The sequence below is a fragment of the Salmo trutta genome, chromosome 12 (genome assembly GCF_901001165.1).
Source record: "Salmo trutta chromosome 12, fSalTru1.1, whole genome shotgun sequence".
Taxonomy (NCBI): Eukaryota; Metazoa; Chordata; class Actinopteri; order Salmoniformes; family Salmonidae; genus Salmo; species Salmo trutta.
This window is the reverse complement of record NC_042968.1, coordinates 54,173,785-54,201,429: the sequence shown is the minus strand read 5'-3', so window position 1 is coordinate 54,201,429 and position 27,645 is coordinate 54,173,785. Positions and strand designations below refer to the sequence as shown.

At 44.8% G+C, this 27,645-nt stretch overlaps 2 protein-coding genes across 5 annotated transcripts in view; both read left to right on the top strand.

Moving 5' to 3' along the window:
• The first annotated feature begins 909 nt into the window (after positions 1–909).
• On the top strand, positions 910–5,779 carry LOC115203794 (nudC domain-containing protein 3-like). Its single transcript, XM_029768796.1, has 3 exons — positions 910–1,196; positions 3,296–3,660; positions 5,652–5,779. Exons 1-2 carry the CDS (start codon positions 999–1,001, stop codon positions 3,509–3,511), a joined length of 414 nt encoding a protein of 137 aa, XP_029624656.1. The 5' UTR covers positions 910–998; the 3' UTR covers positions 3,512–3,660; positions 5,652–5,779.
• A 1,934-nt stretch (positions 5,780–7,713) lies between these two features.
• Positions 7,714–27,645, top strand: part of LOC115203793 (calcium/calmodulin-dependent protein kinase type II subunit beta) — a 61,660-nt gene continuing 41,728 nt past the window's right edge. For 3 of the 4 annotated variants that reach the window (XM_029768795.1, XM_029768793.1, XM_029768791.1), the window contains exons 1-4: positions 12,552–12,881; positions 14,741–14,835; positions 25,839–25,898; positions 26,086–26,140. In XM_029768795.1, the coding sequence (XP_029624655.1) occupies positions 12,820–12,881; positions 14,741–14,835; positions 25,839–25,898; positions 26,086–26,140 (272 nt within the window). In that variant the 5' untranslated portion in view covers positions 12,552–12,819. Of the gene's footprint in view, positions 7,936–12,551; positions 12,882–14,740; positions 14,836–25,838; positions 25,899–26,085; positions 26,141–27,645 lie in introns of those variants that run through there. The other variant, XM_029768794.1, reaches the window with a different exon arrangement.

Below are 27,645 nucleotides of genomic sequence, written 5' to 3'. Positions count from 1 at the left end.
GTATGCTGCTTTCTTAACTCAATTATTATATATATATTTTTAACATTGTTTGCAAAATGATATGTGATATGTATTAATGCCAAAATAACACACAAGACAGGTAAGCCCCCTCAAAAAAAAATTGTATTTCACCTTTATTTAACTAGGCAAGTCAGTTAATAACAAACTATTATTTACAATGACTCCAAATCACGGCCGGTTATGTGATACAGCCTGGAATTACGGGTCGCCTCGGGCATGACCCATTGGCCATTATACACGGCCATCACTAGTTACCACAAACACAAAGTCATAAACCCCATTTCTACAATTTATATTTTTAAAATGTGATTTTAAAACTAACCTTAAGCCTAACCTTAACTACACTGCTAACCGTATGCCTAACCCTAAACCTAAATTAATAATAACATTTGTTTTCATAAATGTTTACGATATAGCCAATTTTGACTTTGTGGCTGTAGTAACTAGTGGAAACCTTTATACTCACCAATGTTCTCATATTATTTTTATATCAATAGTTAAACTTATATAAGTTAAACTTATATAAGTTTAACTATTGATATAAAAATAATATGAGAACATTGGTGAGTATAAAGGTTTCCACTAGTTACGTTACGTGTGCTACCTTTATTGTAATTTCTAGGTAGGAACTGAAAATTGTCCGCAGGAAAAACCATGCGCAAATTAAGGTTCCTATTTCAAAATGTTTTCTAAATGATTTAATATAATATATATATATATATATATGATTTAATATAATATATATATATATATATATATATATATATATATATATATATATATATTATATTAAATCATTTAGAAAACATTTTGAAATAGGAACCTTTATTTGCGCATGGTTTTTCCTGCGGACAATTTTCAGTTCCTACCTAGAAATTACAATAAAGGTAGCACATTCTTAAAGTCAGCGAACAACTTTAAACGTTTGCTATAAAGATACGTTTATTGAAATATAACATTGAGAGTTAAAATATACAATGCCGTCGTCTATGGAAATGATAGAGTTGTATGACAACGCTCCACTTGGAATCTTGCAGCATGTTGGAAACAACCATAATTTCCTTGAGGTCTACTTCGGTTTTCTGTATCGCAAGACAGACTTTTACCGCCTGCTGTCAACCCACAATGACCGTATGAGCTTCTCTCCAGGGGTGGCCGAGAAGATGGTCCTAAACGTAATTAACTACAGTAGCTAGTTAAACATTTTACACGTTTCTGTGTTAGCCATGTTGGCTAGCCTGTATTCTCCCTATAATGCTGTTCCCCTGTTTAGTTTTAAAGGTAGACTCAGTAAGATTGTCATCAAACAACAGACATCACCAGTGACCTAATCGGCAAAGACTGCCATCATTGGCACTGCCCCTTGCATTTAAGCTCATATGTCAGTCTTGGTTACTAGTTAGAATATCGGCTCCTTGTCTATGATGTCATTTTTTAATTAGATTTTTGTATTTATTTAACCTTTATTTAACTAAGCAAGTCAGTTAAGAACAAATTCTTATTTACAATTACATTTACATTACATTTAAGTCATTTAGCAGACGCTCTTATCCAGAGCGACTTACAAATGATGGCCTACCCCAGCCAAACCCTAACGACGCTGGGCCAGTTGTGTGCCACCCTATGGGACTCCCAATCAAGGCTGGTTGTGATACAGCCTGGAATCGAACCAGGGTCTGTAGTGTGACGCCTCTAGGACTGAGATGCAGTGCCTTAGACTGCTGCGCCACTCGGGAACCTATCTTGCAACAGACATCAACAGTGACCTAATTGGCCAAGACTGTCGTCATTGTTCCTTCCCCTTGCATTTAAGCTCATATGGGAAATATTGGTAGTCTTAGCTGAGTTGGTTACTAATAGCATGCCCAGTACCCTGCCCAGAACTTTAGTCACTGTTACTAGCTGACTACCACCCGGTACTCAACCCTGCACCTTAGAGACTGTCATTGAACAATGTTTACTTTAATTATGTTAGCACAGTTTTACCCACTTCATATGTATATATTTATTTTATTTAACCTTTATTTAACCAGGTAGGCAAGTTGAGAACAAGTTCTCATTTACAATTGCGACCTGGCCAAGATAAAGCAAAGCAGTTCGACACATATAACAACACAGAGTTACACATGGAGTAAAACAAACATACAGTCAATAATACAGTAGAAAAATAAGTCTATATACAATGTGAGCAACTGAGGTGAGATAAGGGAGGTAAAGGCAAAAAAAGGCCATGGTGGCGAAGAACATACAATATAGCAAGTAAAACACTGGAATGGTAGATTTGCAGTGGAAGAAATTGCAAAGTAGAAATAATGGGGTGCAAAGCAAAATAAAAAAATACAGTAGGGGAAGAGGTAGTTGTTTGGGCTAAATTATAGATGGGCTATGTACAGGTGCAGCAATCTGTGAGCTGCTCTGACAGCAGGTGCTTAAAGCTAGTGAGGGAGATAAGTGTTTCCAGTTTCAGAGATTTTTTTAGTTCGTTCCAGTCATTGGCAGCAGAGAACTTGAAGGAGAGGCGGCCGAAGGAGGAATTGGCTTTGGGGGTGACCAGTGAGATATACCTGCTGGAGCGCGTGCTACGGGTGGGTGCTGCTATGGTGACCAGCAAGCTGAGATAAGGGGGGACTTTACCTAGCAGGGTCTTGTAGATGACCCGGAGCCAGTGGGTTTGGCGACGAGTATGAAGCGAGGGCCAGCCAACGAGAGCGTACAGGTCGCAGTGGTGGGTAGTATATGGGGCTTTGGTGACAAAACGGATGGCACTGTGATAGACTGCATCCAATTTATTGAGTAGGGTATTGGAGGCTATTTTGTAAATGACATCGCCGAAGTCGAGGATCGGTAGGATGGTCAGTTTTACGAGGGCATGTTTGGCAGCATGAGTGAAGCATAAAAACAGTACACTATTTTAGTCAAGGCTCATCCAATATAACTACTGCTGTACACACCTTTTATTTTCATATACTGTCCATACACACCATCATATACATGCATATTTATATGCTGGACTGACATTGCTCGTTCTAATATTTCTGTATTTCTTAATTCCTTTCTTTACATTTTGGGGATTTTCTTGTATTGTTAGGTATTACTGCACTGTTGGAGCTAGGATCATTAGCAAAATATGCATACACAACCAATAACATTTATTTTATTTTACTATTTGGAATATCGGCCCCTTGTTTATGATGTCATCTTGCAGACTCTACCCTTTAAGTAACACAAAAAGTGATTAGGGGTTGATTATGTACTTGGCTCATTATCTGCACAGTCCTGCCGTCTGTTTGAGCGTGTGGTGGAGCAGGACGGAGAGAGGCAGCAGAGGGAGCTGCAGCAGAGACACGAGGCCTGGGTAGCGCCCCCCATGGTGCAGGAGCTAGAGGTACAGGCCACCAAGCAGCCGGTGGAGCCCAGGGGAGTCAGGACAGAGCCTGCTGCCCAGAGAGAGTTCTGTCTCGGGTTCTGGAGAGCCCAGCACAGTCTCTAGTACGAGACCTACCTCTTCCAGCCAAGGCGCAGCCTCTAATCCACAGCCCCAGAGCAGCAGTGCAGCCCAGCATTCATCACAGGGAGACCTGGCAACAGCCTGCTCAGACTCTAAAGCAGCCTTAAAGTATGGGCGCGGACCTGTTAATGGTGGGTCGCGACGTGTAAATGTATAATTGTTTCATTAATTACTGGAATTGATTTGGCCAAGTGCATTTGCGCTCTCTGTTCAATGCGCGCTCTCTGCTCAGTTTGGCAGCTGCGTGAGAGGGAGATGCCCGTGTGCTTCGCGATTTATTGTTCTGCAGTTTTCTTGAAGATCACTCCGTGTCACACGATGCAGCGCAGTCGTTCAGGCAGCAGATGGTGCGCTGTCAGCCACTGACTTGTCACTTCCCACTCGCCATCACTCACTGCTGTCATCAAACGGAGTCATGCTAGCCACAAGTTCTGACTGAGCTCAATTGTCATGAAACCCATATACAGCGATGAGTTTCTCTCTCTTTCATACAAACGTATAACGAGGGGCGCCCACGATGTGTTTTGTGTGTGGAAGTGCTTATTAATGAGTCTCGCATAACGAATAAATTAATAAAACGACACGTCCTGACCAAACATCCACAGCATGATGGTAAAACCAGGAAGTTCTTTCAGAACAGGGCAGGCTGCTTCAGGAAACAGTGCCTCGACAGTGGAAAAGTCAGCTAGCAAGGCATTGTTGTCATTTTATAACAGATGATAAGCAGAAATAAGGGAGTACTAACTAACTCTCATAGTATATGTGAGTTTCTCTTTCAAAAAATCCCATGTCCTTGTACACAGATAATAGCTAACATTCGCCAAAGCAAGCTAGCTACTGATAGTGCAACCCACTAACAGAACAGATGAAGATTAAAAATGATCAGGCCTACTGTACAATTTACTGTAGGAATGATTGTTGAAAACTAGTCTAGGTTGGAACTGTTGCTGTTAAAATACAATAATAATTGTTATTCTTAACTGGAATAAACTGATTGACACAAGATGCTTTTTGAGGCAAACATACACAGTTCTAGGTTGCTCATCTACAACAGGAAGCGGTCTCCTGCCTGACTGAGAAAGCAGTAGATGTTCTGGTCCAGTTTGGCACTACATACCTATGCGAGTCAGGGTTCTCAACTCTGACATACTTAAAAAAAACAAGTACAGAAACAGTTTCGAGGCTGAGCATGACCTCAGCGTTGCATTGTCAGAAGCGAGTATTTTTTATTCTGAACTGGCATAAACTGATTGATCACATCACACAGGTATAGAGCAGAAAAGGACTGTGTGTTTTCTGGTCTATATCTGTGTGATGTGATCAATCAGTTTATTCCAGTTCAGAATAAAACGTATGTATTGTATTTTAACAGCAACAGTTCCAACCTAGACTTTCTTTCAACAATAATTTCTACAGTAGGATGTACAGTAGGCCTGATAATTTTTCATCTGTATTGTTACTTAGGGTTGCACTATCAAAAAGCCTGTGTGTGTGTGTGTTCTGTTATTCATCTGTGTGATGTGATCAATCCGTTTATTCCAGTTCAGAATGAAAATAATTTATTGTATTTTAACAGCAACAGTTCCAACCTAGACAGATATGCAAGGGTTTTAATGGGGGAAAATAAACATTCATAGATATTTTTATGGATATTTAATTTCATTGTTATTTGTTTTTGTCTATATTGCATTTGTTTTAGGCATAAGGGAAATGAAATGTACCGATATTTATGTATAGTTGCATATTTTCCAAAGCTTGGGTCCCAGGAAAACACAGAATTTCTCATTTGGGTCCCAGGCTGAAAAAGTTTAAGAACCCCTGCTCTAGAGCATCTTCTTCTACAGAGTTACAGTAGTATTGTACTGCCTATCTTGGGTCATACCAATAAGACTGGTTCTTTCTTAGTGCTTCTTCAATGTTTTAGGAAAGGGTTCACAAAGTAATAGGTGGTAGGTGACCTGTTCTAGATGGGACACTTGCTTTATATATTTGCACAATTACCCTACAAAATAGTTTTTTGGCAGTTTTGAATTTGGTAGAATCTCCCTGTTGGGATGGAATCAATCCCAAACCTTTGTATTGAGTAGGCCTATTCATTTGTGTGTGTATGTGTGTCTATCAGTGGTCAGGTGGTGCACCAGGCCAGTCCAGACAGTTACAACGGGGCGGTGAGAGACACCTACAGCTGGTCTCAGGACTACACTTACGTTGAGGTCCGCGTCAATGTCCCCAAGACCGTTGTCAAGGGCAGACAGGTAACCACGGCGACCACATTGTTCCTCTTTCTACATATTTCCTTTTGTGTGAATTATTTGTGTTAATGTGATGAACTTCCTGTGTCCAGTCTGTTATTCCTGAGTTAAACATGTCTCACGGGGTTGAAACATGTATGTGAAGTATTAATGCTATAACTTTACATATTTGCTAAAATGCCCTACAAAATACATTTTGAGAATTTAGAATTTGGTAGAATCTCCCTATAGGCATGGAATTGATCCCAACAGGGCTGTACAATGAGACCATTATACTCACATATGCGACCAAATATTTTGCTGTGCGACCTGGAATTTTAATTTAGGAGCACCAGTGCACCTAGAAAAATTAAGGATTCTAGCTTTGATATCTCAAATATTTTTCATTGTGCACCTACATTTCTTTGTGTGCGCCTACATTTTTCAATTTAGGCGCACACGTGGTTCTTGTAAAAAAGGTCAGTGTAGAGCTCTGCACAACCCTGTTTATATTGAGTAGGCCTATTCATTTGTGCGTGTGTGGTTCTGTCCAGGTGTGTGTGAACATGCAGCCAGGCAGTGTGCGTGTGTGTTTGAAGGAGGGAACAGGAGAGAAGGTCCTGATGGAAGGAGAACAAACACACAAGATCAACACTGAGAACTCACTATGGAACCTGGTGAGTACACACACACACACACACTAGGAATGGGCATTTGAATTATTTCACTATTCAAATAATATTATGACATTTTTAGGATATCCGGATAGTAGTAATTCTAAAAATAATAATTGCCATTGACTCAAATGCCGAAGGACAGTACAACAGCGCAGTGTTCTAGTACTCGAGTCCAGGATTCGGACTTGACTCTGGACTCAAATCACAATTTTGTGACTAGACCAGTGGTGACTCAGACTCTACCAGTTTTGACTTTGTTGTCAGGAAATCTGTCCTTTGCATAACTCTACATACTAGCTACAACAGCAGATGTTAAAGCTGCAATATGCAACTTTTTGGGCAACCTGACCAAATTCACATAGAAATGTGAGTTATAGATCTGCCATTCTCATTAAAAGCAAGTCTAAAGTGGTAGATCTATTCAATGTGTGCTATTTCTATGCTTCCCATTATTAAGTTTTGTTTTTGTGTCTTACTTTCTGTTATGTACACCAGCTTCAAACAGCAAAAAAATATCATATATGATTCTCTACACTATACTTGCTTGTTTGGTCACATAAACTGAAATTAGGCGAACTATTCGAATTTTAGCAACCAGGAAATGGCGGGGCTATTTCTACATATTGCACCTTTAAATAGATCTATTATCTATTTAGCCTTATACAAATGTGCAACACTAATGAAATGTAGCTTAAAACATGGTTGGACAGCTACTTTTAGCACTACCAAGGGACTTATGACTTGACTCGTGACTTGAACACTAGGGACTTGGGACTCCACTCGGATTCGAGGTTTAGTGACTTGACTAGATCACTGCAACAGTGAACGAGAAGTCTGACGTTTGCCATAATAGAACTGATACAAAAACAAATTCTGTTGAGTGTTTTGCATTGATCTGTGTTATGTCCTCTGTTAGGTGTGCGCCTGAAATCACTATATGAAGAGGGGAAAATAGCATACTGTTGTCAGGGCTGGAGGAAGGGATAAATACCCAGCAGTAGCTCAACACACCGTTATAAAAGCAACATTCAAAAGTGTATTTTTATTAAGATTTTTAAAATATCATGGTATAACCTTGTATGTAACAATGTCACAAGGATAATTTAATTAAGACAACGCTTTTTAATTGATGATAAAGGCCTAAAAAAAATGAACACTCACACAAGACCGTTCGGGTGTTCAAATAACCGTGCCCATCCCTAACACGCACATGCACCGATAGTCAGAGACACACACACACACACACACACTTACAAATATGTATAGACTCAAACACACACGCTGACTCTCCCTCTCCCTCTGTCTGTAGTTGTCTCTCAGTAAGAGTGGTCAGGTGTGGTGGAGTGCAGTGTTGAAGGGAGAGAAGGAGATTGATGTGAACCAGATCAACAGAGAGCGCTTGATGGCCGCTGTGGACGAGGAGGAGCACGCCGTGCTGGACGCACTCACTTATGACTACCGCCAGAAACTACAGGGCAAGCCCCAGAGCCACGAGATGGTGAGAGCACATTCACACGAGCGGGCACATACACGGACGCACGTACATTCGTAAGCACACACAAGTCTCATGATCTTGAAAAGGGTATAGGGGCACATGTGTATAGAACAGTGTTTCCTCTGGAAAAATGTGTAGCAGTGGGGGGGTTGAAGGGTCCCACCCAGAATTTGTTTTATCTAGGGAAGCTCAGTTCTGGTGACATGTAAAAAAAAAAAAAAACATTCTACTCCAAAATGAATGAAAATAAAATGACGCTGACACCATAGAAAATATAATTCCCACATCCAGAAATAAGCCCCATAACATATTGGTAAAATTAATTGTTAAAATGATTTTAAAATACTGCTTATTGCTAATAGCATAACTGAAATCACTTGTAGCCCAACTGATGCAGTATAGTGGCTATAAATAAATATGCTGAAGCATGGGGCTGGCTATCTGCAGTTACCCTATTGGGCTAATCATTAGCTAGATCCCAAATGTAATCTTTTAACTAGTTAGCATCGTGTGGATGAATTTTATGGCCCAAAAAACTTGCGTGAACACAGTGAATATAATATAGACTGTTAGGGTAACTTGGTGTTACCCACCGCCCGGGGTAACACGCTCCTTGCCTATACTTCTCACAGAAACCTCTTAATGTTAGGCATTTTTCCCCCAACACTTCCCCTGGTTGCCACTACTCTTGCTCAACTAAAAATGTAATCTGTCTCATCACAATTTAAGTCACTCCAAAAAAAAGTATTTTTAGGTAGGGTGGCAGTTTAACCCAAGTTACCATACAAATGACGCATTACATTTAGCCCCACTCTCCCATACACACTCACAGGGAATTGCAGAACATGCTTAACCATGACGCTGCTAAAAATGGTGCCGTTTGCATATATTTTTTTGAGAAATAGATCAAGTAGGAATGGAAAGCTGCGAACCACCTCTTTTTAACAAAGACCATTAAAACTGCTGTTTTCCCCACGATTGCAAGAATTGGTGCGCATTGACTGCTTGTCAAAATGCAGGTTTCCCTCCCTATGGCACTCGTAAGAGTAGTTAGAGGAATATTTATCTCGCATAGAAAACACAACAACAAGCCGATTAGGTAAAGATACTAAACAATAATACAAACGCAACATGCAACAATTTCAAAGATTTTACAGAGTTACAGTTAATATAAGGAAATCATTCAATTGAAATAAATAAATTAGGCTTTAATCTATGTTGGTCATAGATAACTTTTTTTTTAAAGTATGGGCGTGGATCAGAAAACCAGTCAGTATCTGGAGTGACCACCATTTGCCTCATGCAGCGCGACACATCTCCTTCACATAGAATTGATCAGGCTGTTGATTGTGGCCTGTAGAATGTTGACCCACTCCTCTTCAATGGCTGTGCAAAGTTGCTGGATATTGGCTGGAACTGGAACACGCTGTCGTACATGTCAATCCAGAGCATCCCAAACATGCTCATTGGGTGACCTGTCTGGTGAGTATGCAGGCCACGGAAGAACTGGGACATTTTCAGCCTCTAGGAATTGTGTACAGATCCTTGCGACATGGGGCTGTGCATTTATCATGCTGAAACATGAGGTGATGGCGGCGGATGAATGGCACGACAATGGTCCTCAGGATCTCGTCACGGTATCTCTGTGCATTCAAATTGCCAGTGATAAAATGCAATTGTGTCTGTTGTCTGTAGCTTATGCCTGCCCATACCATGACCCAACACCACCATGGGGCACTCTGTTCACAACGTTGACATCAGCAAACTGCTCGCCCACAAGATGCCATACACGTGGTCTGCGGTTGTGAAGCCGGTTGGACATACTGCCAAATTCTCTGAAATGATATTGGAGGTGGCTTATGGTAGATAAATTAACATTAAATTATCTGGCAACAGCTCTGGTGGACATTCCTGCAGTCAGCATGCCAAATGCACACTCCCTCAAAACTTGAGACATCTGTCGCGTTGTGTTGTGACAAAACTGCACATTTTAGAGTGGCCTTTTATTGTCCCCAGCACAAGGTCCACCTGTGTAATTATCATGCAGTTTAATTAGCTAATTGATATGCCACACCTGTCAGGTGGAAGGATTATCTTGGCACATGAGATATGCTAACTAACAGGGATGTAAACAAATGTGTGCACAACATTTCAAATAAGCTTTTTGTGTGTATGAACAAATTCAGGGTGCTTTTATTTTAGCTCATGAAACATGGGACCAACACTTGTTGCGTTTATATATATTTTTCAGTGTAGATAAATCAAACAACCCCATAGTAGAATCGTTTTTCTATTCATTACTTGTTTTGTTTTCAGAGGGAAAGTAAATGTGGACTGTTTTAGCATCATCAAAGTGCACCTCAAAATACATTTTGAGGCATTTTTGGGGCAATGATTTTGCTGTGGCGCAGCACCACATTTAAATGAGTGCAGCGGAAACACTGGTATAGGGCATGGGCTGGAGGTGAAGGATTGTGGTGCTGAACTATGTTGAGCCCAAGAGTGTTATTGTTAGACAAATTGCAAGACCAATTGTGCAGTTTTGTATTTGTATTGTATGCACGTATGTATGTGCACATTCCATTCTTACAATGCACTCTATCAATTTTTCTCTCCTACCCGTCTCTCTCTCTCTCTCTGTAGAATGTACATGATATGCTGAAGAAGGGCTGGGATGCTGAGGGCTCTCCCTTTTAAAGGACATCAGTTTGATCCCTCTTTGTTCGACATCCCCACCAGCGCTGTACAGATGTGAACACACACACACACGCAATGTTGGGAATTGGGTTTGAGACTGAGCAGAATTGGCTATTTATTTGGTGGAAACAGCCTGGTATTTTAAGACCATTTTCTTTCTTTTTTTGTTGCTAGCTTTGAATAGAAGGGAGAGAAACCCTGTGGAAGCTTTGTTACTGTGTTCTGACTTATGTGAAATACCTGAGTCCTATTCATTAGGTACCAAACGTAAGAACGGACTGAAACTGGGAGGTATCACCTGGTCTCCTTGAACACTCATTTTAATTTTCTGTTGTTGGCCCTAATGAACACAACCCTGAACTTACATGTTTATGTATCTGTCTGCCCGCTGAACAGACCTGGACGATAGCTATACAGTCACAGATCTAGGATCAGCGTGCTTTCCCAAATCCTAACCTTCATCATTGAGGTGAAGGATGCAAAACTGGCCTTAGATCAGTGTCTACGGGTAACTTCCAGGTCCAGATATGTCTCAGTGTTGTTTTACATGTAGATTACTTTTATTAGTGGGCTTAATACCTCTCTGCCGTTTCCTTTTACTGAGGTGTCTATATTTTGTGTGCCTGAAATAAATTCAATGAAGTAAAAACTGTAAATATGCACTGATGTGTTCTCTCTATGTGTGTAGGCTATGTGTGTCACAGGAGGTTGGTGGCACCTTAATTGGGGAGGACTGGCTCGTGGTAATGGCTGGAGTGGAATAAGTAGAAGGGTATGAAACACATGATTTCTATGTGTTTGATGCCATTCCATTTGCTCCGTTCCAGACATAATTACGAGCTGTCCTCCCCTCAGCAGCCTCCACTGGTGTTTGTGTGATGTGGAGCGGCACTAAAACCTATGCGGTTTTAGATCTACAGGAGTGCCAGGCTGGCAGTCGACTTGAGATTCAGCAGTAGTGCCACAGGAGGGCGCTGTCCCAAGATTTCTGATTCTCAGCGCAGTATAATATTCCTTATTGGCTTGATAATGGCTGTATCCGATGAATAGGTCGATATGGATAAGGATGAATATCAGAACTGATATAGCTAGAGCTAGTAAGATGCTTACAGACAGAAATCCTAGACACTTGCAGACAGGTCTTTGAAGTTCAAAAGGATTCTCTTTCTTTTTCAGATCTGAAGTGTAGATGCTTTGTTCCTAAGAATACTGTTAGTGATGACAGTGCAGAGGAACAAGCCAGGAATAGAGACAGTAGACAGTAGGTGTCTATACAGATCTCTTCCTTCCCGGGTCAGTTACTCTGGTACTTGATTTCACCCAGTTCTCCCAAGTGGACTGAAATAGGTGCCGGTAGGCTACTTTTTTTATTTAGGTGAAAGTATTCATACTTCAGAGCCAATTCTATTAGAGGGGCCAGTTTTTTTCAGGAGAAATTTTGGGGTACAGTGTTGAGCACCGGTTCACTTCAAGCACTGCTGCCATGGACCAGACCTTGCTTTGAATTGGAGATGTAGGTGGTATTGATCATCCTGAAAATACCAGAATCCATGCAGGCCTAATGCAACCACTAAAATTGACTTTTGTTTGCATATTTTTGTTTGTACAAATACCAGTTTAGGGATCTTTGCAGTCTGACAGTTTGACACACTAAAACATAATCCATTTTATTTTGGTAGGCTAGATCAACAACAAAAAAGAGAGACGTAAAATCAATTGTATAGCCTGTAGGCTGGCTATACCTGTTCCAGCAGCTACACATGATGGTGATAATGATGGTGGTTCCATGATGCTGATGCTGCCAAACGCCTGTTATGTTAGTCTATAGAATCTCTGATGCTGTGGCTTCAGGTGTTATCGAGCTGATGCAATGCCCCCTGGTGGTATGAAAAATGGGTTGTATTTACAGCGCGCTTGATGGTGTAGAAACAGCGTGAAAGGCGATCGAACGACACACTTTGGGAGAGCGAGAGAGTACCACCACTGCCTCTCCTCCACTCGAATAGCCTACATCTCCACTCGAATACATATCTGTAGTAGATTATAGTGCGCTCTGGACAGAAAACGCATTACACCGCGGTATTTTTTTTTTTACATAGAATAACTGGGCTACTCAACGGATACATCCTATTTCAATTCACTTGAGGACCGGACTATTTAGGACGCTCGACCCCCGCGAATAAACGGACGATGGCGGTTACTACCTGTACACGTTTTACTGACGATTTCCAACTATATGAAGAACTCGGAAAGTATGGCTTTGCTGTATTATTGCTTTACGTTATGGCACAGATGCGGTAACAACATAGCTTTCACTGTATCGTCCTTACCCTGTTATTATTCTATAGTTTCTTTGCATCGTTGCATATCTGCAGATGTGTGTGGGTAGTTCGAGCGGCGGAATGGGGGTCAGAACTAATCTCAGCTGATGATCTGTCACGTTCGGAGCTACACAGCCCTCTGAACAAAACGCATGCTGTCGCTCTGCTTTGAGGTGTAGCCCCGAGACGACCCGATTTAAACGTATAGATAAAATATAGACTACATTTGATCCGTTTGCTGCATGTTCTGTACCGGCAGCAGCAGTAATGGGGACTTGGGACACGCTGTAGCGATCTAGAGAGTGACAATTTGAGCTGTCAAAGAGCAGAGCGGGATGGGCTGTTTTGTAATTGGGGTCTTTAGAGCAATGGGAGACTGCTGAGGGGAGGACGGCTCATAATAATGGCTGGAACGGAGTAAATGGCTTGGCATCAAACAAATGGAAACGTGTTTTAATGTATATGTTGCCAATCCACTGACTCCGCTCCAGCCTTTACCATGAGCCTGTCCTCCCCAATTAAGGTGCCACCAAGCCCCTGTGCTTGAGAGAGAGAGAAATTGGACAGTGAGTTTATGTGCCACAGCAAGATAGGTGTGTCAGGCTGTGTGTGGGTGGGACTGGGTAGGGGGTAGTATTCTCCTCATTCTCAAACAGGAGGAGAAACACATTTTCTAAATCATAATGCATCTTTATGCAAACACAACTGCAGAGAGATTAAGAACCAAACATTTGCTGTATGTATTAACATACAGCAAATATGTACGTTTAGCCTACTACTATGAGTTCTACTGAGAGGTCTTGACCTTTAGGGCACAGCATGTAGTACACTTGTACATGTAACTGCAGGGTCGCTGGTGTGTGTGTGTGTGTGTGTGTGTGTGTGTTCTGGCCTGTGTTATAAGCCAGAGACAATAACCATGCTGTGGTAGCAGCAGCTGCCCAGTAGATAACAGGACCTTCATTACACTACAGTTCCTGTAAGGTTGGCAGTTTGTCCCTTTTTGGTGTGTGTGTGCGTGCGAGCATGTGTGGGTGTGCAATATATGTTTTCGTGTGTGCATGTGTGTCTCACAGGTCATTCTCTGTCTTTCTTTGCTGCCGTAAGCCTACTGTCTCTGACTCGAGTATTCCCCGTGTATACCCTTACACACTCACCTGTCATAGCATCTACGAGTGTGTGTGTGAGAGACGTGGGGTCAAGTGTATGCCTGAGAGTGTGTGAGACATAGTGGACGGGTAAGAGTGTGTGTGTGTGTGTTATTGTGTAATAGTACTAAGGTGTAACGTCTATACATTGCTCAGAGAAACGACAGAGACAGTTACTGCTGTTTTTCCCTGCTGAGTTAGTTATGCAAGCACTCCCCAAAATACCAGCACTGCTACAGTACACACATGCATACCGTGTCTCTCTCTCTCACGGACACGTGCATACATGGACACACAGAGAGAGATCCTTGAAAGACAGTTTTGTTGTTTTCTCTTGAGTCTTCTCATTTGTATATATCCTAAGCAGGATGTGCTAATGTGCTGTGTGTCACACTCAAATGACTCCATACAGGAGAAATGTCTTCACTCATGACTGGCAGGTGTGAAATGACAGGATACTAGGTGAAAGCATTAGAGGGGTAGTGGACAAGGATATGCCTTCAACCTGTCCAGTTCTTTCAGATCAGTGGGAATGAAGGAAAGGAAACAAGGAGACAGTAGAGGAATTGACTCTAGAATATTGAGATGCTGCCAGTGCTATATGATATCTAACACCTGTTTTTACCTGCTTTTGTTTCCCAGGGGAGCGTTTTCAGTGGTGCGCCGCTGTGTCAAACTGTGCACTGGCCAGGAGTACGCTGCCAAAATCATAAATACCAAAAAGCTTTCAGCCAGAGGTGAGACACATACACCCTCCCACACACAAAAACTGAGTGCCAGCTGTAGAATATCTGCACGGTGGGTAAACTGTGTGGTATCTGGTTAAATTAGACACTCTAACATTTGCTTAGTCCCCATCTCTATGCTGTGTGTGTGTGTGATAGAGAGAGAGAGAAGGAGGGATGGAGAGAAAGAGAGAAAATGGGTACGTCTGCTCATCAGTGGCTGAAGCTAACAGGAGAAAGCAGAGGCGTTTGGCTGATTGTTCCTCCTCCTCACACTGCCTCTAAGTGTATATGTGCGTGCATGCGTGTGTGTGTATGTGCTACTGCTGTCCCAGATCTGCAAGCTTACATTAGCATATTTTAGCTGATGCTTGATTCTAAAGAGTGAGACAGTAATTTATGCTCCTCTTGAGAGAGAGCACATGAGAGAGAGAGAGCACATGAGAGAGCACATGAGAGAGAGAGCACATGAGAGAGTACATGATAGAGAGAGAGAGAGAGAGCAAATGATAGAAAGAGCAAATGATAGAGAGAGAGAGCAAATGATAGAGAGAGATAGCGAGAGAGGAGAACCATTTCTACTGCCAACAGATATGGCACGATAACCACCGAAGCCCTTCATTTAGAGACAAAGGCTGCATCTCAATAGTCTACAGCTGCTACCTTCCCTCATCTCCTCATCCATTTGCGCTGATCTGAAAGAGAGCTGGTCCTCCATATTATATCCTCCCGTGTGGCTCAGTTGGTAGAGCATGGTGTTTGCAACGCCAGGGTTGTGGGTTCGATTCCCACGGGGGACCAGTACGGAAAAAACATGTGTGAAATGTATGCATTCACTACTGTAAGTCGCTCTGGATAAGAGCGTCTGCTAAATGACTAAAATGTGAAATGTAAATATTCTATTCTTAGAGCAGACTATGGAAAGAACAAGAAGAGAAGAGGCAAGGAGAGGACACAAGGAAATGAGGACACACACACACGACAGCATGCCCCCCCAGCCTGAGGGATCTAGTTCTTCATCTCTGATTTGGTCTGTTTTGTCACGAAACCAAAGCTGCTCGCTCCATCTCCTCATAGAGAGGGTTCAGGCTGTGTGTGTGTGTATGTGCGTGCAAGCCTGCATGCATGCGTGCGTGTTTGTGTGTGCAGTCCCTGTAATAGTTGCTCAGCACTGACTACTGCATGATCTATGGTGACAGCTTCCTGTCTGGACAGGAACTGGAAGTCTCAGAGGCCAGTCTCAGGATGTAAATAATACGTATAATAGGATTTTAAATAATGAACTTATTAACAGTTTCCTCGAGAAACCTGTAAGATATGCACACACACACCTCACATGAGGCTACTGAACAACACCAAGGATGCTTTTCAAGTCGACAATCTAAATTTCCCTTGTCTCCTCTCCCTCTGAGCTGACGTGAGAGAACAGGACAGCTGAATTTGCTTTCACATCAGTGCAGAATACAAATGAAGGAGGGGAGGCAAGAAGAGGAGGACATTTTAAACTATTTAGATACACCTGGTTGTCAGCTGTTGCTAGCCAATAGTTGATATCTGATGAAGAGAGAGAGAGAGAGAGCCTGGGGTGTATTCAGTGATGCAGATAGAAGTGTAATAAATAGAGCCGATGACATTCCCTAATCTTCATGTCAGACTATATACAGTTGAAGTCGGAAGTTTACATACACTTAGGTTGGTGTCATTAAAACTTGTTTTTCAACCACTCCGCAAATTTCTTGTTAACAAACTATAGTTTTGGCAAGTCGGTTAGGACATCTACTTTGTGCATGACACAAGTAATTTTTCCAACAATTGTTTACAGACAGATTATTTCACTTATAATTCACTGTATCACAATTCCAGTGGGTCAGAAGTTTACATACACTAAGTTGACTGTGCCTTTAAACAGCTTGGAAAATTCCAGAAAATGATGTCATGGCTTTAGAAGCTTCTGTTAGTCTAATTGACATCATTTGAGTCAATTGGAGGTGTACCTGTGGATGTATTTCAAGGCCTACCTTCAAACTCAGTGCCTCTTTGCTTGACATTATGGGAAAATCAAAGGAAATCAGCCAAGACCTCAGAAAAAAATGTGTAAACCTCCACAAGAAATGTCCAAATGCCTGAAGGTACATTTACATTTACGTCATTTAGCAGACGCTCTTATCCAGAGCGACTTACAAACCACGTTCATCTGTACAAACAATAGTTCGCAAGTATAAACACCATGGGACCACACAGTCATCATACCGCTCAGGAGGAGACGCGTTCTGTCTCCTAGAGATGAACGCACTTTGGTGCGAAAAGTGCAAATCAATCCCAGAACAACAGCAAAGGACCTTGTGAAGATACCGAAGGAAACAGGTACAAAAGTATCTATATCCACAGCAAAACGAGTCCTATATCGACAAAACCTGAAAGGCCGCTCAGCAAGGAAGAAGCCACTGCTCCAAAACCGCCATAAAAAAGCCAGACTACGGTTTGCAACTGCACATGGGGACAAAGATTGTACTTTTTAGAGAAATGTCCTCTGGTCTGATGAAAAAAATAGAACTGTTTGGTCATAATGACCATCGTTATGCTTGCAAGCCGAAGAACACCATCCCACCCGTGAAGCACGAGGGTGGCAGCATCATGTTGTCAGGGTGCTTTGCTGCAGGAGGGACTGGTGCACTTCACAAAACAGATGGCATCATGAGGAAGAAAATTATGTGGATATATTGAAGCAACATCTCAAGACATCAGTCAGGAAGTTAAAGCTTGGTCGCAAATGGGTCTTCCAAATGGACAATGACCCCAAGCATACTTCCAAAGTTGTGGCAAAATGGCTTAAGGACAACAAAGTCAAGGTGTTGGAGTGGCCATCACAAAGCCCTGACCTCAATCCTATAGAAAATTTGGGGGGAGAACTGAAAAAGCGTGTGCGAGCAAGGAGGCCTACAAACCTGACTCAGTTACACCAGCTCTGTCAGGCGGAATGGGCCAAAATTCACCCAACTTATTATGGGAAGCTTGTGGAAGGCTACCCGAAACGTTTGACCCAAGTTAAACAAATTGAGTCTACGTAAACTTCTGACCCACTGGGAATGTGATGAAAGAAATAAAAGCTGAAATAAATCATTCTATTATTATTCTATTATTATTCTACTACTATTATTCTTTCACATTCTTAAAATAAAGTGGTGATCCTAACTGACCTGAGACAGGGAATTTTTACATGGATTGAATGTCAGGAATTGTGAAAAACTGAGTTTAAATGTATTTGGCTAAGGTGTATGTAAACTTCCAACTTCAACTGTATAATATACAGTACCAGTCAAAAGTTTGGACACACCTACTCATTCCAGGGTTTTTCTTTGTTTGTACTATTTTCTACATTGTAGAATATTAGTGAAGACATCAAAACTATTAAATAAATCATGTAGTAACCAAAAAAGGGATATATTTGAGATTCTTCATTATAGCCAACCTTTGCCATGATGACAGCTTTGCACACTGTCACGAATCCCACCGAATGTGGCTCGCCTGCCTGCTTGGGCGGCGCTCGGAGGTCGTCGTCGCCGACCTACTAGCCGCCGCTGATCCCTTTTTCCTTTTGGGTTGGTATTGCTTATTGTTTGCACCTGTTCCTTATTTGTGTATCTTGATTTGTGGTTATTTAAGCCTGTTTAGCCCGCCCAGGTTTGTGCGGGATTATTTTCGTCAGTGTGCTTTTTTTTGGATGTGCTGGCGATCTGCTTGTGTTATTTTCTTTCCGAACTGTGGACCCGTTGTGTATGGGTTGGGCACTTAGTTGTGTTGGCGTCGACCGTTGTCAAACCAGAGAAAAATAAAACTCATTTTTCTTACCTCTGCTCTCTGCGCCTGACTCCTACCACCACTCCTAGCAATCGTGACAGAATCCCGCACCTGATTATGGAGTCAGCAGGAGCAGCCGCACCTCCTCTCCCATCGATGGAGGAAAGGGTCCTCCATCATACCAGCATTCTCCACCGGATCGGTTCAGCGATGGATCAGATGATGGAGAGGATGGACCGATGGGAGAGGAGTGGCCTCCCTACCGCATCCTCAGCACCTCTTCCCCCTCCACCTGCTACCCCTCCTCCGGCGTCCGGACCCGGGGCCCTACGCCTGGCTCTCCCCAGGGAGTACGATGGAGCGGCGGCTGGGTGCCAGGGGTTCCTGCTGCAGCTGGAGTTGTACCTGGCTACTGTTCGTCCGACTCCCTCGGGAGAGCGTGAGCGTCCTCGTCTCCTGCTTAACGGGTCGTGCCCTGGAGTGGGCCAACGCAGTGTGGTATGGCCCAGACTCAGCAAGGGATCACTACCCCGAGTTCACCCGCCGTTTCCGGGCAGTGCTCGACCACCCACCAGAAGGCCGGGCGGCGGGTGAACGGCTGTTCCACCTGCGGCAGGAGACGAGGTGCGCACAGGACTTTGCTCTTGAGTTCCGGACCTTGGCTGCTGGAGCGGGGTGGAACGACAGGGCCCTGATGGACCACTATTGGTGTAGCCTCCGGGAGGACGTCCGCCGGGAGCTAGCCTGTCGGGACACTACCCTCTCCCTGGATGAACTTATCAACATGTCCATTCGTCTCGACAACCTGCTGGCTGCCCGCGAGCGTCCAGACCGGGCCCTGTTGGTTCCACCTCCAGGCCCTCCAGCTCCCATCCCTATGGAACTAGGGGGGGCCGCATCGAGGGGAACCGGAGGAGGAGGCTCCTCCTGTACCCGGTGTGGTCGGAGAGGACACACTGCCGACCGGTGCTGGAGGAGCTCCTTTGGGAATCGGGATGGCAGGCAGAGCACTCCTCATTCACCCCAGGTGAGTAAACACCAACCTCACCCAGAGCTCCTTGTTGGTCATATGTTTGTACTTGTAACTTTCCCTAAGTTTTCTCCCTCTTTCCAGCATAAGGCGCTAGTCGATTCAGGCGCAGCTGGAAACTTTATGGATCGTGGGCTCGCGTTAAGGCTAGGGATTCCCCTGGTGTCGTTGGACTAACCTTTCCCCGTGCACTCCTTAGATAGCCGACCATTAGGGTCAGGGCTGGTCAGGGAGGCCACGGTGCCACTGGACATGGTAACGCAGGGGGATCATGGGGAACGGATTAGTCTCTTCCTCATTGATTCGCCTGCGTTTCCGGTGGTGCTGGGGATTCCCTGGCTGGCCAATCACAATCCTGATATTTCGTGGAAACAGGGGGCTCTCAGAGGGTGGTCAGAGGAGTGTTCAGGCAGGTGTAAAGGAGTTTCCATCGGTGCGACGACGGTGGAGAGTCCAGACCAGGTTTCCACTGTGCGCATTCCCTCTGAATATGCCGATTTGGCTATCGCCTTCTGTAAAAAGAGGGTGACCCGATTACCACCTCATCGACGAGGGGATTGCGTGATAAACCTCCAGGTAAACGCTACACTTCCCAGGAGTCACGTGTACCCATTGTCACAAGAGGAAACGCTGGCTATGGAGACATATGTCATGGAATCTCTGAGACAGGGGTACATTCGGCCCTGCATGTCACCCGTCTCCTCGAGTTTCTTTTTCGTGAAGAAAAAGGATGGAGGTCTGCGTCCGTGCATTGATTATCGAGGTCTAAATTCCATCACAGTAGGGTTTAGTTACCCGCTACCTCTCATCGCTACGGCGGTGGAATCATTTCACGAAGCGCATTTTTTCACGAAACTGGATCTCAGGAGCACGTACAATCTGGTGCGTATCCGGGGAGGAGGCGAGTGGAAAACCGCGTTTAGTACCACATCGGGCCACTATGAGTACCTCGTCATGCCTTATGGGTTAAAGAATGCTCCAGCCGTGTTTCAATCCTTTGTCGACGAGATTCTCAGGGACCTGCACGGGCAGGGTGTGGTGGTGTATATTGATGACATCCTGATCTATTCCGCCATACGTGCCGCACATGTCTCCCTGGTGCGCAAGGTGCTTGGGCGACTGCTGGAGCATGACCTGTACGTTAAGGCTGAGAAATGTGTGTTTTCCAAACGAGCCGTTTCCTTCCTGGGGTATTGCATTTCCACCTCGGGGGTGGTGATGGAGCGGGACCGCGTTAAAGCCGTGCATAATTGGCCGACTCCGACCACGGTAAAGGAGGTGCAGTGGTTCTTAGGGTTTGCCAATTACTACTGGAGGTTTATCCGGGGCTTTGGTCAGGTGGCTGCTCCCATTACCTCACTGCTGAAGGGGGGTCCGGCGCGCTTGCGCTGGTCAGCAGAGGCGAACAGAGTGTTCAGTCGTCTGAAGGAGCTGTTTACCGACGCTCCCGTGCTGGCTCATCCAGACCCCTCTTTGGCATTCATAGTGGAGGTGGATGCGTCCGAGACTGGGGGGGGGCCGTGCTATCACAGCGCTCGGGCACGCCACTCAAACTCCGCCCGTGCGCTTTCTTTTCGAGGAAGCTCGATCCGGCGGAGCAGAACTATGACGTGGGGGACCGGGAGTTGTTAGCTGTAGTCAAGGCTCTGAAAGTGTGGAGACATTGACTTGAGGGGGCTAAGCACCCTTTCCTCATCTGGACTGACCACCGTAATCTCGAGTACATCCGGGCAGCTAGGAGACTGAATCCACGTCAGGCCAGGTGGGCCATGTTCTTTACCCGTTTCCGGTTCATAATCTCCTATCGGCCAGGTTCACTTAACACGAAGGCCGACGCATTGTCCCGCCTATATGACACCGAGGAGAGGGCCATCGATCCACCTGCCATCCTCCCAGCGTCGTACTTGGTAGCACCGGTGGTATGGGAGGTGGACGCGGAGATCGAGCGGGCGTTACGGTTGGAACCTGCACCATCTCAGTGTCCAGCAGGTGTTCAGTACGTGCCGCTTGGTGTCCGTGATCGATTGATTCGATGGGCCCATAATCTCCCCTCTTCGGGTCACCCTAGGATCGAGAGGACAGTGCGGAACCTGAGGGGAAAGTACTGGTGGCCCACCTTGGAAAAGGACGTGCGGTTTTATGTTTCCTCCTGCTCGGTGTGCGCTCAGATCAAGGCTCCTCGACACCTGCTTAGAGGGAAATTACAGCCCCTCCTCGTTCCACAGTGGCCGTGGTCGCACTTGTATGTGGACTTCCTCACCGACCTTCCCTTATCTCAGGGGAACACCACAATCCTGGTCGTTGTGGATCGGTTCTCGAAGTCCTGCCGTCTCATCCCTTTGCCCGGTCTCCCTACGGCTCTGCAGACTGCGGAGGCCCTGTTTACCCATGTCTTCCGGCACTACGGGGTGCCCGAGGACATCGTTTCTGATCGGGGTCCCCAGTTCACGTCCAGAGTTTGGAGGGCGTTCATGGAACGGTTGGGGGTCTCGGTCAGCCTGACCTCGGGTTTCCACCCCGAAAGTAATGGGCAGGTGGAGAGAGTGAACCAAGAAGTGGGTAGGTTTCTAAGGACGTATTGCCGGGACCGGCCCAGGGAGTGGGCGAGATACGTCCCATGGGCAGAGGTAGCCCAAAACTCCCTCCGTCACTCATCAACCAATATGTCACTGTTTCAGTGCGTGTTGGGCTACCAGCCGGTCCTGGCTCCATGGCACCAGAGCCAGATCGAGGCTCCTGCGGTGGAGGAGTGGGTGCAGCGCTCGAAGGACACTTGGAGAGCCGTCCAAGACGCACTCACTAAAGCGAGTGGACGGCAGAAGAAGAGCGCTGACCAGCACCGCAGTGAGACCCCTGTGTTTGCACCAGGGGATTGAGTCTGGCTCTCGGCTCGAAACCTACCCCTCCGCTTGCCCTGTCGGAAGCTGGGCCCTCAGTGTGTAGGGCCGTTTAAAGTCCTGAGGAGGATAAACAAGGTGTGTTACCGGTTACAACTTCCATCTTACTACCGTATTAACCCCTCGTTTCATGTGTCTCTCCTCAGGCCGGTGGTGGCTGGTTCCATGCAGGAAGGTGAGGTGCCGGAGGTCCCTCCACCCCCTCTGGACATTGGGGGGTCCCCGGCGTATACGATACGCGCCATTCTGGACTCCAGACGTCGGGTGGGGGGCCTACAGTACCTCGTCGACTGGGAGGGGTACGGCGCGGAGGAGAGGTGCTGGGTACCAAGGAAGGACATTTTGGACCCTTCACTACTGAGGGATTTCCACCGCCTTCATGGGGATCGCCCTGCGCCTCGTCCTCCGGGTCGCCCTCGAGGCCGGTGGCGGCGCGCTGCGGGAGCCGCGCGTCAGGAGGGGGGTACTGTCACGAATCCCACCGAAGGTGGCTCCCCTGCCTGCTCGGGCGGCGCTCGGCGGTCATCGTCGCCGGCCTACTAGCCGCCGCTGATCCCTTTTTCCTTTTCGGTTGGTATGCCTTATTGTTTGCACCTGTTCTTTATTTGTGTATCTTGATTTGTGGTTATTTAAGCCTGTTTAGCCCGCCCAGGTTTGTGCGGGATTATTTTCGTCAGTGTGCTTTTTTTTGGATGTGCTGGCGATCTGCTTGTGTTATTTTCTTTCCGAACTGTGGACCCGTTGTGTATGGGTTGGGCACTTAGTTGTGTTGGCGTCGACCGTTGTCAAACCAGAGAAAAATAAAACTCATTTTTCTTACCTCTGCTCTCTGCGCCTGACTCCTACCACCACTCCTAGCAATCGTGACACACACACTTTTCATTCTCTCAACCAGCTTCATGAGGTAGTCATCTGGAATTTATTTCAATTAACATGTGTGCCTTGTTAAAAGTTAATTTGTGGAATTTCTTTCCTTCTTAATGCATTTCAGCCAATTGGTTGTGTTGTGACAAGGTAGGGGTGGTATACAGAACATAGCCCTATTTGGTAAAAGACCAACTCCATATTATGGCATGAACAGCTCAAATAAGCAAAGAGAAATGACAGTCCATTATTACTTTAAGACATGAAGGTCAGTCAATCCGGAACGTTTCATGAACTTTGAAAGTTTCTTTTAAAGTGCAGTCGCAAAAACCATCAAGCACTATGATGAAACTGAATTTCATGAGGACCGCCACAGGAAAGGAAGACCCAGAGTTACCTCTGCTGCAGAGGATAAGTTCATTAAAGTTACCAGCCTCAGAAATTGCAGCCCAAAGAAATGCTTCACGGAGTTCAAGTAACAGACACATCTCAACATCAACTGTTCAGGGGAGACTGCGCGAATCAGGCCTTCATGGTTGAATTGCTCTAAAGAAACCATTACTAAAGGACACCAATAATAAGAAGAGACTTGTTTGAGGCCAAAAATCAGTAGCAATAGACATTAGACCGGTGTACATCTGTCCTTTGGTCTGGTGAGTCAAAATTTGAGATTTTTGGTTCCAACCGCCGTATTTTTGTGAGACGCAGAGTAGGTGAATGGATGATCTCTGCATGTGTGGTTTCCACCGTGAAGGATGGAGGAGGAGGTGTGATGGTGTGGGGGTGCTTTGCTGGTGTAACTGTCAGTGATTTATTTACAATTCAGGGCATACTTAACCAGCATGGCTACCACAGAATTCTGCAGTGATATGCCATCCCATCTGGTTTGCGCTTAGTGGGACTATCATTTGTTTTTCAACAGGTCAATGACCCAAAACACACCTCCAGGCTGTATAAGGGCTATTTGACCAATAAGGAGAGTGATGGAGTGCTGCATCAGATGACCTGGCCTCCACAATCACCCGACCTCAACCCGATTGAGATGGTTTGGGATGAGTTGGACCGCGGAGTGAGGGAAAAGCAGCCAAGAAGTGCTCAGCATATGTGGGAACTCCTTCAAGACTGTTGGAAAAGTATTCCTCATGAAGCTGGTTGAGAGAATGCCAAGAGTGTGCAAAGCTGTCATCAAGGCAACGGGTGGCTATTTTGAAGAATCTAAAATCTAAAAATATATTTTTATTTGTTTAACACTTTTTTGGTTACTACATCATTCCGTATGTTATTTCATTGTGTTGTCTTCACTATTATTCTACAATGTTGAAAATAGTACAAATAAAGAAAAACTCAAACTTTTGACTGGTACTGTGTGTACATATTATGTTCTATATAACACATTTCTTTCTAAACGTTCCGTAACATTGCACCCTATTTAACAAACCCCTGGCATAACTGGGCTGAGCTGAACTGGCGGTTATACAGTATATAAGGCTGGGTTGTACTATATTGTAAAACGCTATAGTACCCGTCACTAAGTTTCCAGTTGAAGTCCCGGAAAGTGTTACCTGACACAACACACTGGTACCCACCATGTACAACAGTGTTCTACTTTTAATATGTCAGATACTGCAGAGCTCTGTGCTGCAGCTGGAGCCTGGAGGAGGACACCTTGGACTAGAGGGGAAAACAGGCTAGAAGCTGTTTTTCTCAACTTTTTTATCTAAAACATTTTTTACTTCAAATGAGTCTTAGTGCTAGGTGCTGATCTAATGGTAGTGCTTCGCCCCTGGACCACACTTCGCCCCTGGACCACACTTCGCCCCTTGACCACACTTTGCCCCTGAACCACACTTCGCCCCTGGACCACACTTCGCCCCTGGACCACACTTCGCCCCTGGACCACACGTTGCCCCTGGAGGCATGTGTTCAAACCCAGTCTGCGCAACTTTCCATTCTAAGTCCCTCTCCTTTATCCCCAGATCTCTGACACAACCTAATATCTAAGATATGTATGGATTATTTACATACAAAGGCCAACACTTCCCTCTGGGGAAAAAATAGGTTGTGTGTCAACAGATTCTTCTTTATTTCAACTGAAATATCTCTATTGCTCTCTATTCTGTATCTCTCCTCTTGTCTCCTTTGTTCTACTCCTTTCCCTCTCGCTCCATCCCTTATTATGGGGAGTTAATATGGGCAAATGCAACCCTCAGGGTATATACAACACTGTGTGTGGGCACGAGTGTGTGCGTGTGTGTGCCCATACTTGTATTGATGGAGACTTCATATTCCTCAATGTTGCTCACCTCCTGTTGAATACACTTACAGCAAACATTTGATATTCTTCTCTTGAGATAATATCAAAGATAATATTGCAACATATTATGATATGATTGTACCAAGATTATATCTCCATCTTCTCTCCTCAGATCACCAGAAGCTGGAGCGAGAAGCCAGGATCTGCAGATTGCTCAAACACTCCAATATCGGTCAGTACTTGTAACTCTCTCTGCTGCTGGTGCTGCTGCAGCACAGGAATAGAATAGAGAATGCTTTCTGCTGACGTTCTCAACCCATCTCTCTTTTCTCCCTCCTCTTCTCCGCCCCTCTCTCGGTTCTCCCTATCGACCCACCCTCTCTCTTTCTCTCTCTCTCTCTGTATATCTCTCTCTCTAGTTCGTCTCCATGACAGTATATCAGAGGAGGGCTTCCACTACCTTCTGTTTGACCTGTGAGTGGCAGCGCTCACATCCCTATCTATATATTTTTATATATTTTATCCCTCCCTCCTATCTTTCCTTTCCCCGTTCTCTTCCATCCCATTTTCCTTCCTTTTCTTCTCGCCTTCCTTCTTATCGCCCTCTCCTCTCATCCTCCCCCTCTCCTCTTCCTTCTTCATTCCTTCTTATCGCCCTCTCCTCTCATCCTCCCCCTCTCCTCTTCCTTCTTCATTCCTTCTTATCGCCCTCTCCTCTCATCCTCCCCCTCTCCTCTTCCTTCTTCATTCCTTCTTATCGCCCTCTCCTCTCATCCTCCCCCTCTCCTCTTCCTTCTTCATTCCTTCTTATCGCCCTCTCCTCTCATCCTCCCCCTCTCCTCTTCCTTCTTCATTCCTTCTTATCGCCCTCTCCTCTCATCCTCCCCCTCTCCTCTTCCTTCTTCATTGCTTCTTCTCGCTCCTCTTTTTCGGTCCTTCTCTCCCCGTTTCCAAGGAGATTTCCCCCAATTACATAACCATCCCCCCTTTGCACACACTCAGTTCCATCTTTAGCCTTGCACACAAACACACACACACACACACACACACACACACTCACTCACACACATACACACACACATACTGCCCCGCAGTGGAGCCTGTCTCTATAGCAACCCAGCCAGAGAGATTCCTGCAGAGCCGAGGGTTTCCCCCTAATGAGGACATCCCCCTCCGGTGTGTGTGTGTGTGCTTGCGTGCGTGCATTTGTGAATGTCACTGTGTGTGTGTGTGTGTGTGTGTGTGTGTGTGTGTGTGTGTGTGTGTGTGTGTGTGTGTGTGTGTGTGTCGTTACAAAAAAATATGTAAAAGAATCACCTGAAAAAACCTAAGAAAAAGCACGTGGTTTTTGGATACATATGAACACACATGTATGAACAAATCACGTGGATTTTTCACATACATTTTTCACGTGAGCACAACATAGTGGTTTCCCAACATTTCACATGTGCTTTTGTAACCAGCAGGATTTCAACCTGGGTCTCCCACAGGAGAAGCCAATGTCTTGACCGTTTGATGGGCACTGAGTTGACTGTTCAATTCAAAATAGGGCTGTCAAACTTAAGCAAAAGTTAATTGAGTTAATCACAGGATTTGCTGTGATTAATCGCAAATTCAGAATTTGCTAAAAACATTTTTTTATATAAAAAGTGGCGCAGCGGTCTGAGGCACTGCATCTCAGTGTAAGGGGCATCACTACAGTCCCTGGTTCGAATCCAGGCTGTATCACATCCGGCCGTGATTGGGAGTCCCATTGGGCGGCGCACAATTGGGTGGCGTACAATTGGCCCAGCGTCGTCCAGGTTTGGCCGGGGTAGGCTGTCATTTCAAATAAGAATTTGTTCTTAACTGACTTGCCTAGTTAAATAAAGGTTAAATAAAAAATGTAATAAATATAAAAAGCATTACAAGAATATTTACGTTTTAAGTTTGTCCAAAGTAACGATTAGCAAAATCAGGTAAATTGATAAAGCACAATT